Source organism: Cyphomyrmex costatus, unplaced genomic scaffold, assembly GCF_001594065.2.
Source record: "Cyphomyrmex costatus isolate MS0001 unplaced genomic scaffold, Ccosl1.0 scaffold275, whole genome shotgun sequence".
Lineage (NCBI taxonomy): Eukaryota > Metazoa > Arthropoda > Insecta > Hymenoptera > Formicidae > Cyphomyrmex > Cyphomyrmex costatus.
In genome coordinates, this window is record NW_017276855.1 from 422,813 (window position 1) to 440,370 (window position 17,558).

At 29.2% G+C, this 17,558-nt stretch overlaps 4 protein-coding genes and 1 long non-coding RNA gene across 5 annotated transcripts in view; 4 read left to right on the forward strand and 1 right to left on the reverse strand.

Annotated features, from left to right (window-relative positions):
- Positions 1-466: 466 nt before the first annotated feature.
- Positions 467-2,362, forward strand: AlkB (alpha-ketoglutarate-dependent dioxygenase AlkB). Its single transcript, XM_018541056.1, has 4 exons — positions 467-594; positions 654-756; positions 1,002-1,152; positions 1,789-2,362. Exons 1-4 carry the CDS (start codon positions 502-504, stop codon positions 2,360-2,362), a joined length of 921 nt encoding a protein of 306 aa, XP_018396558.1. The 5' UTR covers positions 467-501.
- A 627-nt stretch (positions 2,363-2,989) lies between these two features.
- Vha36-1 (V-type proton ATPase subunit Vha36-1) lies at positions 2,990-4,828 on the forward strand. The gene is made up of 4 exons (XM_018541034.1): positions 2,990-3,066; positions 3,615-3,732; positions 3,909-4,394; positions 4,547-4,828. Exons 1-4 carry the CDS (start codon positions 3,026-3,028, stop codon positions 4,637-4,639), a joined length of 738 nt encoding a protein of 245 aa, XP_018396536.1. The 5' UTR covers positions 2,990-3,025; the 3' UTR covers positions 4,640-4,828.
- An 829-nt stretch (positions 4,829-5,657) lies between these two features.
- On the forward strand, positions 5,658-9,615 carry LOC108774843 (dopamine N-acetyltransferase). The gene is made up of 3 exons (XM_018541051.1): positions 5,658-5,929; positions 7,719-7,988; positions 9,013-9,615. The coding sequence occupies exons 1-3, from the start codon at positions 5,705-5,707 to the stop codon at positions 9,169-9,171; spliced, it is 654 nt and encodes a 217-aa protein (XP_018396553.1). The 5' UTR covers positions 5,658-5,704; the 3' UTR covers positions 9,172-9,615.
- A 1,165-nt stretch (positions 9,616-10,780) lies between these two features.
- On the reverse strand, positions 10,781-12,363 carry LOC108774837 (zinc finger protein 622). Its single transcript, XM_018541044.1, has 2 exons — positions 11,724-12,363; positions 10,781-11,586 (listed from the first exon to the last, which is right to left on the reverse strand). The coding sequence occupies exons 1-2, from the start codon at positions 12,361-12,363 to the stop codon at positions 11,096-11,098; spliced, it is 1,131 nt and encodes a 376-aa protein (XP_018396546.1). The 3' UTR covers positions 10,781-11,095.
- A 2,272-nt stretch (positions 12,364-14,635) lies between these two features.
- Positions 14,636-17,558, forward strand: part of LOC108774861 (uncharacterized) — a 3,739-nt gene continuing 816 nt past the window's right edge. Inside the window, exons 1-2 of the long non-coding RNA XR_001940739.1 lie at positions 14,636-14,791; positions 15,377-15,476. This is a non-coding gene — a long non-coding RNA (uncharacterized LOC108774861). The remainder of the gene's footprint in view (positions 14,792-15,376; positions 15,477-17,558) is intronic.

The following is a 17,558-nucleotide window of genomic DNA, read 5'->3' on the forward strand; positions in this document are numbered from 1 at the left end:
TTCCAACACGCCCAGTTTGCGAGAGAATTAAATTATCCTGCTAGAATTTACAACAATGCGACAATCCAAGTTTTATCAGATTCTAAAATATATTATATTTTATATGCGATTATATATATATATATTTATATATTACATTTTGCTTTCTCGATTGGTTTTAATATTTAAACAATACTTATACCTACCTCTGTTTTATTTACACGAATCTTTTATTCATTAATTTTTTGTACAATACTTAGTAGCTGTATAGAATATCTAGTTTTCATATATTCGATTATATAAAACATAAGTGCATTGTTCTACTTGTATAATTTTTATGTATATTTTTCGACTTTTTTGATATGATTTGAGATTTATATGATTTGAAGGTTCAATCTATATATAATACATACATACACGTCCCGCATATTTGTTTTAAAATTTAATGACAACGCCATCTCGCGTAATGCCGACGAAGGGCGAAGGAAACATGGCGGCTCGCACGATTGATGAGCATGAGAGATGTTTCGGGATAGTTTCAAATATTACAAGAGCCGGAATCCTGTACCGGATTACAGCGACGTAATCGATCTCGAATGTCCAGATTGTATCGGAGTACGTGATATCACCACTCGTACATTCATATGAAAATTAATCGCGAATGTCGTTTTTAGGTTAGAAAGATTGAGGCGCACGTAACTGGTGAACAAATCGAGAACAACTTTGGTCTCAAGTTAATGAATAAATGGAGTATTTATGAGTTGCTGGATATTCCCGGTACGTAAATTTTCTACAAAATAACAATAATAATTAAAATTGTTTTTAAATAATTTAATATAAAAAATAATATTGCTTCTTTCTTGGAATGTCAAAACTTCATATCGAGACTTATTTAATCTTTTGCTTATATAGTAGCACTTTTAAAAATATTATTTATCGTAACATTTTATGAGAAATTGTAATTAATATGATATATTTAACTCTATGTACTTCCTAATCCTTGTCTACTTATTTATTTTTAGGTCTCATCTTTATTCAGAATCCATTTACACCCAATGGCCAACGATACTGGATTACGAAATGCTTGAAAGATTATTCTAAGGAACCATACAAGTTGAACATAGATGCTCATAATGTTTTAAATAACGAAACATGGTGGAATATATGTTTTCAGTAAGAGAATGATTGAATTTATACTTGTGTTATTTTTTACATAATAGTAGAATTTAGATTTGTGATTAAAGTAATATGTTTAGTAAATATTGATTTTTGTATTCATTAGCTATATCTAAGAAAAATCTATATTTATATATTAAGTTATTATTAATCTATATTTATATAGGGGAGAATTTCCTAAATCAGACCTTTTTAATTTAAATAAATATGGTTAAGCAGATTTGCGTGCTATTTATAATGTAAAGTTCTTATGAGGCACCGAACATGTGACAGCAGTTTGGCAGTACTCTGTCATAACGTTCATAAAATAAACGCAAATATGTATTTTCGTCTATCATGCAAAAATTTTTTTTAAAAAGAAAATCCTTGTAAATCATTATTTAAAAGATGTTAAAAATTTACTCTCCATTATAGTTCGACACAGGTAAGAGATACATCAAAATGGTCTGAAGTAAAAATGAAGGAAATAAATGATCTTTCAAACGGCACCATTGGTTTTATGATCGGACTTCATTTACGCCTTATAGAAAACAAAAACTGCAACTGGGTACGGTTTAGACCATTCTCCCCTATTATTTATAATTATTTATATATCTAGATATTAAAATTTCAATTTTTATTTGTTGTGTATAGAGCGGAGAAAGCTAAAACTCTTCTACCTAAGTTGCGATGGGCGACATTAGGATACCATCACAATTGGGATACGAAATTATACTCGGAAAACTCGAGAAGCGACATGCCGACAGAATTATCTGGCCTGACATCCCTTTTAGCAAAAGCATTAGGTTTCTCAGACTTTAAAGCAGAAGCTGCGATTGTAAATTATTATCGAATGAACTCGACTTTGGCGGGGCATACAGATCATTCGGAGATGAATATTACAGCACCGCTTTTTTCTATAAGTTTCGGGCAGACGGCAATCTTTCTGATTGGTGGTCTTAAGCACGAAGATCCAGCTAATGCTATTTTTCTACGGAGTGGAGATGTAGTTGTGATGTCAAAAAGCTCCCGTCTAAGGTATCACGGAGTGCCGCGGATTTTAGCAGCGTCGAAAGCACCTTGGGACGATAATTACGAAGACAATTGCGAAGACTCCCCCGCGTACAATCTGGACGATTGGCACAAAGCACGAACTTACATCGCCGAAGCTAGAATTAATCTGAATGTAAGACAGGTTTTGAAACCTGGACAGATCGTATTATACTAAACTGCATTGTAACTTTTGTACATAAATATTAAAGATATTTATTTTGACAAAAATACAAGCTTTTGTCTCATATTTGAGTGTCACCTTATATATTCGATTATTTTTCGTTCCAATTACATTTATCATTGTATATGTTTACAGGAATGAATATTAAAAATTATATATTAATATGTAAAAAAATATTTATAACACAATATATTATACATATATATAATTATTGTTATATATATTAATACATATAAAACAATACTTATATGTATAATTTTAATACTAAATCTTATAGTATCGTACATGTGAGAAACACAACCAACGAGAAATTGCTTTTAACGATCAAGCTTGGATCTTAGATGCTATTATAAATAGAATATTTATAAAAAAATAAGTTATAATTATATTTTATAATAAGTTATAAATTATAATATGTATTAAATTAACTATAAATAAATTAAGTAATTTTACATTTTAAAGTTTATATTTCGCATTATTTGTTATATTACTTAATTTTTATTTGTTTTTGACAACCGCTTGGTTTTTAATCACATATATATGTACACATACACATTTTTTAAATCGCGCGCCATTGGAAACGCAATCACTAGACTTCCGGTCTCTTGTGTCAGCTGATCAATCCCGTTCCTGTCTGCTGATGCACAGTAGTCGACAATGTCAGGCAAAGATAAATTACCAATTTTTCCCTCTCGGGGGTAAGTTTCTTACTTTAACAAATTGATAATTACAAAATCTCGACTATTTCACTTATATATTTATTATATATCATTATTTATCGTTGAGTACAATTCCATCTTAAAATGTATCTCACAGTATTGGGTGTAACTCCAGCCTTCAACTGTTAAAAGAATGTAAATTTGTATTTAAATATTCTAATTCTCTTTCATTTTACTAGAATGTGTTCTATATGGAAAGAATTTTAATTTTCAAATATTTTTTGCACGGTTTATATTATCATTTTAAGAGACATTTGTCGAGATACGTTCAAGAATAAAATTGAATATTTTTTGTGATTCTTACTTTGCAAAAATATCTTGTGTGTATGTGTTTATGTAAATGTACATAATTTACAAATTCTGTATATTTAATGACAAATTCAAAAATGGATTTTATGTATAAAGAGAGCTAGTATATTTTAATTATTGAAAATACTAACATGTTTTAAGACTTAATAATATTTTATTAATATTATATTTATTTATATTGTAAACTATGCACATTATTAAAGTTTTTGTATATTTAGGGCCCAAATGTTAATGAAGTCTCGTTTACAAGGAGCACAAAAGGGACATGGATTGTTGAAGAAAAAGGCAGATGCACTGCAAATGCGTTTCAGAATGATACTGGGGAAAATCATAGAAGTATAATTAATTTTTTATTGTTAATTTTATTTATTATATACTGACTATCATATTCTGTTATTTAGTTTTAGTTGAAGTACATCTAACTTTATACATACTGTTATTTATTTATATATGTACTTACATATATATCACATGTATATTTAATTTATATATTATCTTTTTCTTATTGTTAGACCAAAACTTTGATGGGTGAAGTGATGAAGGAAGCGGCCTTTTCACTAGCTGAAGCAAAATTTGCTACAGGAGATTTCAATCAGGTGGTATTGCAAAATGTGACGAAAGCACAAATCAAGATCCGTTCTAAAAAAGACAACGTCGCTGGTGTAAATTTACCTATATTTGAGTCCTATCAGGATGGAACAGATACTTACGAGTTAGCAGGTCTTGCCAGAGGTGGTCAGCAGTTGGCTAAATTGAAGAAAAACTATCAGCGTGCAGTGAAATTGCTCGTAGAGTTGGCGTCGCTGCAAACAAGTTTTATCACTCTGGATGAAGTTATTAAGATCACAAATCGACGTGTCAATGCGATCGAGCACGTTATTATTCCACGAATTGAGAGAACGTTAGCTTATATTATTTCAGAGCTTGACGAACTTGAAAGAGAAGAATTCTATCGGTTGAAGAAGATTCAGGACAAGAAGAAAATTGCCAAAGCAAAGGTACAATTAGATCTTATTCTATTAATCTTTTATTCCATTATAATTCTACTAGTATTTGGTTTTTATTGATTAACATTCTAAGAATATTATTCACACATACTTAATATACTAATTATAATTTGTATATTATCTAAATTTCCTTCTGCTCATAGGCTGAAGCAGCAAGAGCAGTATTAATTGCAGCCGGACACGATTTGGACGCTACAAATTTGCTCGACGAAAGCGACGATGATGTGTTGTTTTAAGTACTGTAAATAATACTGTTATATAAATATTATGTTAATATATCTAAATAGAAAGAACATAAATTTATGTCAGAGTTACGACAATCTCGTTTGTACATTTTAGAGAATGTCGTTGGAAATCCCTTTTTCGCTTTAAAAAATTACTTACCTTGTATATCTCTCGAAAAATATATTTTATATAGTATTTGTTGGGCAGCAATTTGTACAAATGAGTAATCATGTATCATATACAACAGTATACAACAGTAATACTCTGTTATTTCTTAAAAGTATTCCGAGTATTTTAATTCTAAATAACAAAGAGTATTTAATTCTATATATCACAAATCATTCCATCATCGTTTATATTATTTCTGGCTTTTACGATGCAAGATAATTGTACGATTCGATAATATATTGTAGTAACGATTACAAATATAATAAATATGTATATATGTATTTTCTACGATTTTTTACTAATTATTAATCACTATAGTTTAACTTCGTCGTCCTTACTCCGTTCTTTTCAAATTTCTATGAGAACTTTATAATAGAATTAAAGAATTGCCGCGTCAAGTGCAATCTTTTGTATTTGATTTATTTGGTTAAATATTGATTTTAAAATTTAATCACAATCTGCTTAAACAAATTCCTTATTTTTAAATTAAAATGTACGTGCTACAAAGCACAATCGCTATAATTACATCGGTTAATAATCTTTATATTTACATAATTACGACATGGCACAAATAATGATAATACCTTAAAAAAATTGATTTGAATAAAATACAAATTGATGGTTTTATTAACAAATTGTGCATTAGATTAATCTGATTATTTTAATTTAACTTTGATTAATCTCTTTAAATAAATTGATTTCCCAAGTAACGTAACACACAATTGGCGTGTACAACTGACCCAGTGTACTCTTCAGTAAACTAGGTCGATCAATATTAAAGGGGTGGAAGGGATAGGCAGGTGGCAGATTTCTCATATGAGTGGTGGTGACCACCCTTCTTCACTAAGAGGAGATGCGCGTGTGGAAATTGCTTTCAGTGCGCGGCGGAAAATTCGTCCACCCAAAACATGTCGTCGTCTTCTAGCGAGGATTGTCTCACGATTGTGGATGTGCCGGAGAATCGCTATGACGCGGCAATTCACCATCTGAGATGGAACTTTTTCGCCGATGAACCGCTTAATAACGCCATAGGGCTTTGCGCGAGGGGGGAATCTCAGCGCGCACTTGAGCGACACTGCCTTCTCACCTTGAAACAGGGTTACTCCAGGATGCTAGTGGATAAGAAGGGAGCGGTGAGCGAGATTTCTCACATCACAAAAATATATTATTTATTTTTAGAAATAAAAAAAATTAATTTGTTTCAATTTTTTCATTTTTATTTGTTTATCACTACGACTTTATAACAAATTTAATAATCTGATATTTTTTATATTCTCATAATAATTTATTAATAATTAATCTTGTTTTGTTTAAATTTTTAGCTCGGGTTGACATGATCCGATTTGTTATTTTATACATTCGCAGGAATAAGAACAAAATAGACCATTATAAACATTTATTAAAAATCTAAAGATATTAAAAAATATAAATAAAAAATCTATCAAAAGATTAAGTAAAAATTTTGTAATTAATTGGTACATTATTATAGCAAAAATAAATAAAATATGTGACTTACAAATGTATTTTTTTTTACAGCTACTACAAAAAATTTGTTTTATATATAAATAGGCATAAACTTGTAACAACCCGTTATAACAATGCACACACCGAAAAAAAATTATTTTGCATTCTGGTCACAAATTCCAGACGGTTTTCTCTTAGTGAAGAAATTTACAGTATCTTATAGTTGTGACTTACCTGTATCTAACTCTTAAAAAATAAGAATAAAAAATCAATTATAGTGCGAAATTATATAATATTTTATTATAAAAATGTATAATATATTATAAAGTTAAAGTCACGTTATCTTTTTCTTCACACCTAATTAAAAAAAAATAACGTGACTTTAGCGTTCATTGTATCTGGGATGAACGGTATTGCAAAAACTGTCTAATACCTATGTTTCGTGAACCTTGCCGTTCACTTTATCAGGGTGAGGAGCGCACTAATATTGAGTATCAGTGCGCTTCTTGTCATAGATGGAGATTTCCTTATGGAGGATGTAAAGCATTCCTTAAAGCTTCTGTGGGTGTTGAATTTCACACCTAGAATTCGGAGTATTAAAAAAAAAGTTATCTTTTGTTAAATTTTTAAAAATTTTGAATGATTTTACAAAAAAACAGTATTTGACTAGGGTATATACTTATGTAGAAATATATTTCGTGCAACACACACATCCAAAAAATAGAAATTTTGTGTTATTTTAAAATCCCTTCCTGCTCTTCCCCCCCCATTTAGATGACTCCACACCATTCACACTCAGAAAAGTCAAGTCTCCGTCCTGCTTCTCGCCATGATAAAGTGAAGGTTGACAAAATGTAGACATTATTAAAACAATATGAATATTTTTCCATCTGGTTATATTAACTATTTAAAATAAAATAAAACAACATTTTGTTAAAGTTTTCTTAGTTAAATTAGTATTCATGGACTATGAAATAAAATAATGAAATGTCAAAATGCTTAAAAAATATAATGAAAAAGTAAACATTATTTTTGATCAAATAGATCCGAACAGAACTATAGGATTAAAAGTAATAATACATAATAAATTTATTATTAAATACTTTATATAATGTTCTCACTATTTACTTTATATGTGTAATATAACTGCAATTTAAAAAGTATAATTTATATTCATATTATATATATATAATTTTTTTAATTATTTAGGAATCTCATTTATTTGCAAAATAAGAAATTGAAGAAATTTTTTAATTTCATATTTTTAAAATTATATATTATTTTTTCTTATAACTCTATGTTTCTTTATATGATAATTAAAATCTTTTAATTATCATTTATACCTAATTAATCATAAAAAAATTAATTTTGTTTACCTTTTTCTTTTATAACGTTTTAATATGTGCTGATTTTAAGATAACACAAAAACTGAATATTTTTACAACTGACTTTTATCAGATAGCGGGAATGGCACTAAACGGTATCCTGAAGAAAGGTGAGCGCGAGGAAGAAGAACGGCGTTTCGATGAGTTAGATGACGAAAAGTTCAAGATGATCATGAAATTACTCTATAAAGTTAATGATAAAGTCGATTTGTTCGCCAAGTATGATGTGGATGAGCTGTTCGAGTGTCGGATCCTTAGCGTTGACGCGAATTATCGCGGTAAAGGTTTGGCCAGTATTCTTATGGACGATAGTGAGAAAATCGCTAAAAATGCTGGTTTTAAGGTACGTTAATTGGATTTTAACTTATTTGTAATTTATTTTATTTTTTTAATTTATTATAATTAAATTAATTATAGACTATATTTACCTATAATTAATTTATTTACATTTTTATCTCAAAATAAATTTTTCATTTTATCTATACGGATTTATTTATTTATTTACAGAGTGATATCTTATTTCTAATCAAAATTATCTTTTTCTTGATTTTTTGTAGACAAATAAAATAAATATGTAAAAAAGTTTTGTGACATTAGAAATTCGTAAAATGTACATAATATGTTTATGTAAAGTTATTTTATTGATTTTACGTGTTATAAAGAGGTTTCGTATTTTTTAAATTTTATTTCATTAATTTAAGATTATTGCGTTGGCGTGATCACTAGTTTGCATACATAGCACATATTTTCCTCTTGTTTCAGCATGCTCTTCAGTTAATATGCATGGGATAATACAATTTTTGTTTACTTCTTCACAAGATATAATTACAATCCATCGCTCGCACATTATTTTCCTTAAAAGGTATTTTTTGCACTTTTTCATATATACATTTCCTTATTGCACATCAAAGGGTCAGATTAACATGAATAAATTAATTTGTAAATTAATAGGTATTAATAAATAATACGAATAAAAATGACTAGATAGAAATATATAAATCAATATAAATGAATAAAATCTACTATAAAGTATGATTAATGGCAATATTAATTATGATTATTAATATTTTCGTTTTTTTATCTAAAATATTTACAAATTAGAAAAATAAAAAATAAATGCGTTTATTTATTAGATTTTTTATCTATATTATTAAGCTGACAAGGAAAAAGGGTTTATTGTAATTATCAAATAAAGAACGAGATATACAGTTTTTCAAAATTATTTTTATCTATCAAAGAGACTTTTCTTATTTCGATATACTTATTTTAAGATCTTCTTTAAAAGACTCAATGAGATCTTTTAATTTTATTTAAAATAAAATTTAATAAAAAAAAAAAGAGAAATATGATATAGCATATCACCACAGGTGTGTAAGGCCGATGCAACCAGCGCATTCTCAGTGAGAGTCTATTTGAAGCACGGCTACCAGGTGGAAGCAGAAATCCCGTATACAGAATTGGACAAGTCTATCAGACCGGCGTCGCCCCATCAGGCGTTAAAATTGATGGTGAAGGTGTTAGATTAAAGATAAAGTAAGAAAGTTGCTCGCTTGGAGAGCTTATAATTAAATTAAACCGTCAACACGAAACCGTAAAATGCAAAGTAGATAAAAGATATATGTATCATCGTCGTGTCGTGACAATAACAGCATTTAATGTATGTCTCGGTGTTGCGAATGACGTGACACCTTCTCATAGAATATCTATCTAAAAGCAAAAGAGACAATGTTATATTACATGCGTGTCGAAACGTTTCCGAATGGTATCCGGTATTATACTGCCCCTGCGTGTTCTGAACGAGAAATGTTTGTTGTTAAAGAAACGGAGACAGAAAAATAGAGAACAATTATTCAATGAAATTGAATAATTTAATGCAGCGAATGTGGGCGAATCAATTAAAGTCTATCAAATTCGGATCCTTTTATTTCTATTCTGCAAAGAAGTCAACATGACTCTAAAAGTCAAATCCAACAAACAAAAAAGTATACAAAATGTAAAATCGTCTAATTATTCAACTCTTGTGTACGTTGAAAATCATAAATATTTGAAACATAGATACCAATGATCAAAACTAATTAAACGACAAAAATTATATATAAGAATCTTCTTTCTAAAAATCCTGTTATATTATATACTAATTATATTAACAATTTCGGAACATTTTCTAAGAAAACAAAAACTTTAATATTATAATTTCTATTATTAGCAATATTATATTTTGTATCATATACATATATATATATATATATATTTATTTCATAATAATTAATAAAAAAAAGAATGGAGTACATACATGTGTATGTAGCAAGAATTCGAAGGAGATATAAAAAGGATTAAAAAGAAAATATTACAACAAAGTATCGATTTGATCAATTTCTAATAAAAAGAAAGAAACAAAAGAAAGTCACAAGTATCAAAGTACCAATACTGTTAAATTTCTTTACATTTTATGATTCGCTGATGTCATTGTGAAAAATTGTCCATGAGATACAGTAAACGTCCAGTTACACCTTTTTTCCCCTATTTTTTTCTCGTATGGCATCAGCGAAATACGATGTATAAGAATCTTCTTCTAACTTATATATTTGTTACGTTCTATCGAAAGCGGCGACTTCGGTCGTAATACGGAGGTGTTGCTCTGGATATAACGGGTCCACATAATTTTAAAAAAGTTATTCAACAAAAAATAGAAAATATTTTTGTCGGTGAAACGTGTTACGAAAGAGTATTTATAAAGTATACACGAGTTATTTTGTAAGAACGTCCGTAAAATGCGAATTATAAAACGATTTATAATAATTTGTATTGCGTGATGTATCCTTTAAAGAAAAATAATAAATTTCGATTTCTTATAGCAATTGAAAGAACGCGAAATTATGGCGTGTCTAAAGTTTGAACCTAATTTTAAGAGAAAATTAGGATTAAATAATTAAAACTAGAATAAAATCCATTTAGATGAGTAATTAAATCATTTAAGTTGCACTTTTGGTTGTATCTATAAATAATGTGATAATAAAATGTGATAGTACAGGGATAATCAACTTTATATTACTAAATATATATATTTTATTTTTCATAATTTACAACGAAACTTTCTAAAAAGTTACATATTTAGAATTAGTCATTGTAGGGGGGTTTTTGCCGTGTATCGCCAGGTGACGATAAATGAGTGCCTTCAATCTCTATCCTTTCAAGTTATACAACACATATACTTTTTAAACTATAGATCATAAACTCGTATATAAAGTTTCTTTTTCTTTTTTTATTACTTTAAGTCCTTGTACAATTTTTACAATGGCCTTCCTATATAAATCGCGCGGAAAAATCGCGATATATGGGCCTGGGATCGATCTGGAGCGAAAAATCACGAGTCGAGCATGTTAGCTCGAAATCTACGAGTAAGGATCAGGAAACAGCTATCTGACGCCCCCTTAGTTATTGTAGGTATAATTAAAAGTCCGTTTGTCGTCTAAAATGCTTCTGCAAGTTGTTTTGTTTGACTTGCAGCTGCAATAAGTGTTTGGCTTGAACTCGCTGAAAGTTTTGATTATCTTTTGCTGTAATTCGGGCAGCGTGAAGTCTTTTTTCCATAGACCCAACCGATGCATGCTTTTGCAACTCCTTGCGCCAGGAATAAGGATACTCCTTTTCCTTTATTATACATGCCACTTCGTTGGATAAATTCTGTTTATAGTAATGCGCCAAATCACGGTGGGCTATCAACTTGCCAGATGGTAGCTTCATCACGTAACCCTCGTCGTCTAAAACATCTACATCTGATAATTCTTCATCTGGATCGGCACTCTCAGCATCTGGATAACTGGATAAGTAATTATAGAAAGATGAATACTCGTGCATCATCTTCTCTTCAAACAACATTTTACAGTGGCCCTTGTCGATCATATGCATCCTTACTGCTTCTTTACTTTGCATCTTTCTTCCTGTAAAAATATACAAATTTCGATTTAACTTTTTTGAATTACAATTCTTTTTGTTTGATACAATTTTTAACTCTTTTTTATTTTAATCAAATATGTAATGGAGAAAACAATTAATTAACAAAAGGAAATTTATTTACCTGAATCATTACACCAAATACATTTGAATTCAGTACATATCTTATGTTCCAAGTATTTTAACAGGCCACCTAGATCAATGCAGTATTCAAGGTAAGGTACGAAAAACGAATGTTTTTTCTCCATGTGTATCATAATACACTCTATGGATTTATTATGATAATCACAGAATAAGCAATATTCATAGGTAATTTGATACTTCGAGTCCTCGAACCATTCGTCTGAATCTACAGATTCTACATCCGAATCTGTTTCAATATTCAGACAGTCATCTATATTCTTATTGGATATATCTTGTATGCTTGATGATTTTTTGGTATAAGTTATAGTTGTATCTTTTTGCTCCAACTTCTTTTTATGAGTTTTCGAGGCCAAGTGATTCTCGTATTGTTTCTGATTGTTGAATTTTTTCCGGCAAACTTCACAAATTTGTTTTTGCTTAGTCTGGGTTGAACTAATTTCACGATACATTGCTTCTTTCTTTTCAAAATCTTCAAGTGTGATCGAAGCCAATCCATTTGTCACTGTACTCATATTATACCTGTGCCAATCAGTATGATAATGATGTTTCAATCTGTTCAAATCTATAAACTTTACTTTGCATCTCCAACAAGTAAAGTATTCTTGAGGTAGACTCTCCATTTTGTATGTATTGTATTTTTTCTCTTCAAATAACTCCAATAAATCTTTTATGAAATTTCTGCTATATAAAAAACAGAAAGAATAATTATCAGCACAGTTTAACAATAAAAAAAAGTTTTACGTAATTGCAATTTAGCTTTTAAATAAAATATACAATTTTATTTCTTTTAATAAACATTTTTACTAAAAGATATACAGAGAGAGCTTAATACAAAATTTACATTTTTACATATATATGTGTATTTCATTGTATTTAAAAAGTCCATTTTGTTAACTGAAGCAAAATCGTAAACAAAGCTCGTAATAAGAAATAAAGCAAGTCATGTATGAGAAAAATAATTTGAAAAATTCTTGATACAATGGTCGCGCTCAACAGACTCAACTGTTGCGGAGTGAATGCTCACTGTTATTGGATGATCTAAAAGAATATACCAAGTGAGCGCTCACGGATCTGCTTCGCAACGCAGTTGAATCTGCTGAGCACGACCATAACAATATGTATCATACCACGTGTTTTTGAGGTTAGATGAATTATTGCATAAAAAAAGTAATAAAATTTTGATATTGATTTGTCAATTATATGACAATATATAAATATATATTTTAATTTTTATATAAAATAAAAAATCTCATATTCTATCATATACCGACTCACCATTACGACTACTGACTACACGACTCCTACCAATTAACAAAAGAATTGGAACTGTCACTGTGTTACATCGAAATGGGTGCAGACAAGACGTCATGACGTACAGTACGCATAAAGGTACATTTTCATGAGCCGTCTCAACTTCCAACCAGTCATTTTTGCGACAAAAAAGATAACGTGATCAAAATTGACGCTTAAGGGTCTGCGCACAATGGAGGAACAGATATTAGATATTAAAATATTAACCTATCCAGATACCAGTTACACCGAAATACACGATTCTGATAGGTTAATATTTTAATATCTAATATCTGTTCCTCCATTGTGCGCAGACCCTAAGTATTTGTCAATTTGGAGCACGTGATCCTTTTTGCTGAAACGGCCTGTTGGAGCGGCTCGTGAAAATGTATCTTAAAGGTGGCGGTTTTGGCGATTGAACCCAATTCTGCAATCTGCAGGCGCTCACTTTAAAGTAATATTTGCAGGGAATGGAAGTAACTCGTTACTTGTAACGAAGTTACAGTTACAAGTTACTTTTTTGGTAACTTTACTGGTAACTGCGTTACTTTCTTTTTTTGGTAACTGTAACGGTAACGAGTTACATTTTTTGGGTAACGGTAACGAAATTTACAGTTACTTTTGTCGTTACTTTGCACACGATTGAACACGGTTCGATTGGATACATGCTATTTATAGCGCTTATCAATAAGACTTGAAAGCCCTTAGACATTCGGCCGTTATGATTCAGTAATTATTTTACACTTCTATCTTCTATGTAATACATAGGACATACAAATATTTCAGTTTGCTGCATATTTTACAGGTTTTAGAATTACAAAATTGTGTTTAAAAAAAATTAAAAAATAAATTAAATAATAGTAAAATGAGAAGGGCTACGAACCCAAAAGCGAAACAGTTTAAAAGACGATGACAATAAGTGTCGAAACGTCGTTTGTTTTTATCTTGTTTTATCTAGTTATTGTTCTAATATATATTTATACATTTAATTACATTGTCATCGTCGTTCTTATCGGAAATAAACTGTTTCATTTTTGGCTCGTAACCCTTCTCATTTTACTTTTATTTAATTTATTATTTGAGCCATTCTACATTTTTTTTTTTTTTTTTTAATAAAACTATATATTTGTCAGTATTACATAAAAAAAAAAATGCAAAAGTACATTTTTAAATTGATTTTAAAAAAGTAACGGAAAAGTAACGAAAAGTTATTTTTCAAGTAACGGTAACTGTAACGAGTTACTTTTAAAAAGCGATAACTGTAACTAGTTACATTTTTTACTCGGTAACGAGTAACTGTAACTAGTTACTTTTAAAAAGTAACTTTCCATTCCCTGAATTAATAATTTATATTTCGTATTGATATTGGTAACTTAACACTTTGCTATGATTTTATGTACATGTTTATCAAAATGTAAACCTCTCTCTTGTGTCATTTCTACAATAGTTTGAGATAGAAATGATAATATAGGAATAGAATGAAATAGTAGAAAACTCGAAAGAATTTTGTAGGAAATCTTTCATAAATAATTGATATTTCTCATTAATATTTTATGATATGATGTTATAATTTATATAATTGTGTTATATTTTAGGTAATATAGCCAATACACTCAATCAACTCTATTAATAAAAGCTACAGCGACATTCTGAGTGTGAACACTACTGTTGTTAAATGTTTGGCCAATGCTGAGAAACGTGAAAAGGCAATAAATGTAAATAAAGAGGATATAAACTTGACAAAGGAAAAATAATTGAGTATAACAATTATATTTGTCTAATTATCATTAATATTAAGAATTTTATAATGTAATATGACATAAATACTAATTCACAAATATATGTGATGTGATTGATATATGTGTCATGTTATAAATTTATTGTTATATGTTACATATGATAAAGGCAAATGACAAACAGTTTGTTCATTATCATGGCTATAAATACAAAAAGAAATAACCATGACAATAAATAACATTGACTTCGATCATTTCTTTTGTATTATATCACAATGTCTCTTGACCTTTATTTGACAGTCAACACATAATAGTTTAGCATGAAATACCTTGGAACTAGAAAAGTATGTCATTCTGCGATATTAGGAGGTAGAACTATAAATGTAATATTTCTTTCATTACTGAGTTATAAAAGAAATTGCTTATTACCATATACAAATGTGAGAAACAATAAAAATTGTAGAATTTGTAATATTTTGCATCATGATAAAATTGCGATCATAAAATTATAAAATTGAGAATATTCAACTTTTTTAGTTCTCAGGTGTAAAATTACCGAGGACTCTCGTCTCTTTATAATAAAGTAACTATAGATTTGTTTTAGCAGTCTTGTAATCAATATTGATTAGTAAAATTGTAATTCGTTGGTGCGAACCTGTTTACTGGTCTAGACCACATTATCGGTCCACATCTGGAACACATTTATGGTAACGTACCAATAATTATGGAGCATGTACTGTAATATTGTGCCAATTTGTGTAAACTGAAAGTGTAGAACACTATTCATACAGGCTGGATTCGGGGAGACGCTATTAGCGCTATTTGTTTCATTTAAACAGTTTTTTATATTTCAAAACTGAATCACAAAAGATCAGTATTAATTTTAATAGAATTCTTATATCAAATTGTCTATTTTAACGTAATACATTTTGTTATTGCAAGATAATGAAATGGAAATTAATATATATATAAAAAATCTTGGCATACATAATGACGTATTCAAGTACATGTTTCAGATAGACTTATTGTTAGTCAAATCAGACGTAAGTTCGGAACTGTTGGGTATTACTGAAGAAGAAGAGAAGGGAACTGTTGTCTTTTTTACCTTATTATTTTCTTAAATCTAATGACACGTATCATTTGTACGCCAAGTTAAATTCTACCCTTCTTTCTCTCCGACTCGCCCCACTACTCATCATTGTCACTCTCCTTCATATATGTATAATATATTTTTAAATAATTCTTTAAATCATTTTTTATATATATTTTTGATACATCTGTACTTTAACATAATATATTATCACGAAAGTAACTGATATTAAAACATCTATGTAAATATATACAATTTATACTAACTTCGATACATTGTGCACATCCTCCCTCCTCTTCCTCTCCCTCCTCCCTTCCCCACTACTCATCTTTTTCATTTTATTTCACTATCTTGTCGTGTAATATGGATTTTTCCCATAAAATATATCGTAATATGTCATTAAATTGACATTAACATTAACATTTAATTATTTACATTATTTAATTACATTACATTTAATTATAAATAATCGTATATTGTAAATTATTGTACATTATGTATAAAAATAATGAAATTGCAGTACCTGAAAAATTGTGAGGGTTTTTGAAAGGAAAAGAAAATCGTAGTCGTGTGAAATTACATACTGAAACAGTTTAATTATTTACAAATTTTAACACTTTTCCTATTTTTTCTCTTTCTATTTTGCAATGATATTTGACGATTAATTTCTCGTACTCGGATGTACGTTCGCGTCCTTACTAAACATAAAATTACTTCTTTAGGTATTTCGATTTTATAGAATATATACCGATAATATAGAATGAATAGAACAGGAAAATTCTGTTTCTTATGCAGTCAACAAAGAAGTGAAACAATTAGTTTACACAAGTTGAAAAATAATGAAAATACATCAATTACTTTAAATATTTAATAAAAATTAAATAATTCTTTTCAGGGTAAAATGATTAGAACAAATGACTATTTTCGGTATGTCATTTGTATCAGTTAGTCCACATGCAGCTACCCACTTGACTTCCATTTCTTGATTTTTGGGTACCCAGAAATGAAGAAATGGAAGTCAAGTCTTCCATTTCTTGATTTCTGGGTACCCAGAAATCCAGAAATGGAAGTCAAGTGGATAGCTGCATGTGGACTAACTGATACAAATGACATACCGAAAATAGTCATTTGTTCTAATCATTTAGCAGTCAACAAAGAAGTGAAACAATTAGTTTACACAAGTAAGTTGAAAAATAATGAAAATACATCAATTACTTTAAATATTTAATAAAAATTAAATAATTCTTTTCAGGGTAAAATGATTAGAACAAATGACTATTTTCGGTATGTCATTTGTATCAGTTAGTCCACATGCAGCTACCCACTTGACTTCCATTTCTTGATTTTTGGGTACCCAGAAATGAAGAAATGGAAGTCAAGTCTTCCATTTCTTGATTTCTGGGTACCCAGAAATCCAGAAATGGAAGTCAAGTGGATAGCTGCATGTGGACTAACTGATACAAATGACATACCGAAAATAGTCATTTGTTCTAATCATTTTAGATCATGTGACTATTTAACGAACGACTCCTTTTATCTCCTTATGTGGAGCATAGGACGTCTATAGACCTCTTTTGTCCGAGGCCTATATTCGTTTCTCGAATCAGATTGTTTTTCGGATTTGTGGGTGATTGGTCCACAGAATCCTACCTCAGTCAGATATTAGAGACAAATATCTACTGATATGTATACTGATGTA

Coding starts and splice junctions, on each gene's coding strand:
- AlkB (XM_018541056.1), top strand. CDS start 502: ATGTTTCGGGATAGTTTCAAATATTACAAGAGCCGGAATCCTGTACCG. Junction 595..653: donor AATGTCCAGATTGTATCGGA/GTACGTGATATC, acceptor TGTCGTTTTTAG/GTTAGAAAGATTGAGGCGCA. Junction 1,153..1,788: donor TGGTGGAATATATGTTTTCA/GTAAGAGAATGA, acceptor TGTTGTGTATAG/AGCGGAGAAAGCTAAAACTC.
- Vha36-1 (XM_018541034.1), top strand. CDS start 3,026: ATGTCAGGCAAAGATAAATTACCAATTTTTCCCTCTCGGGG. Junction 3,733..3,908: donor TACTGGGGAAAATCATAGAA/GTATAATTAATT, acceptor TCTTATTGTTAG/ACCAAAACTTTGATGGGTGA. Junction 4,395..4,546: donor AGAAAATTGCCAAAGCAAAG/GTACAATTAGAT, acceptor TTCTGCTCATAG/GCTGAAGCAGCAAGAGCAGT.
- LOC108774843 (XM_018541051.1), top strand. CDS start 5,705: ATGTCGTCGTCTTCTAGCGAGGATTGTCTCACGATTGTGGATGTGCCG. Junction 5,930..7,718: donor TAGTGGATAAGAAGGGAGCG/GTGAGCGAGATT, acceptor GACTTTTATCAG/ATAGCGGGAATGGCACTAAA. Junction 7,989..9,012: donor CTAAAAATGCTGGTTTTAAG/GTACGTTAATTG, acceptor ATATCACCACAG/GTGTGTAAGGCCGATGCAAC.
- LOC108774837 (XM_018541044.1), bottom strand. CDS start 12,363: ATGGAGAGTCTACCTCAAGAATACTTTACTTGTTGGAGATGCAAAGTA. Junction 11,587..11,723: donor TATTTGGTGTAATGATTCAG/GTAAATAAATTT, acceptor ATATTTTTACAG/GAAGAAAGATGCAAAGTAAA.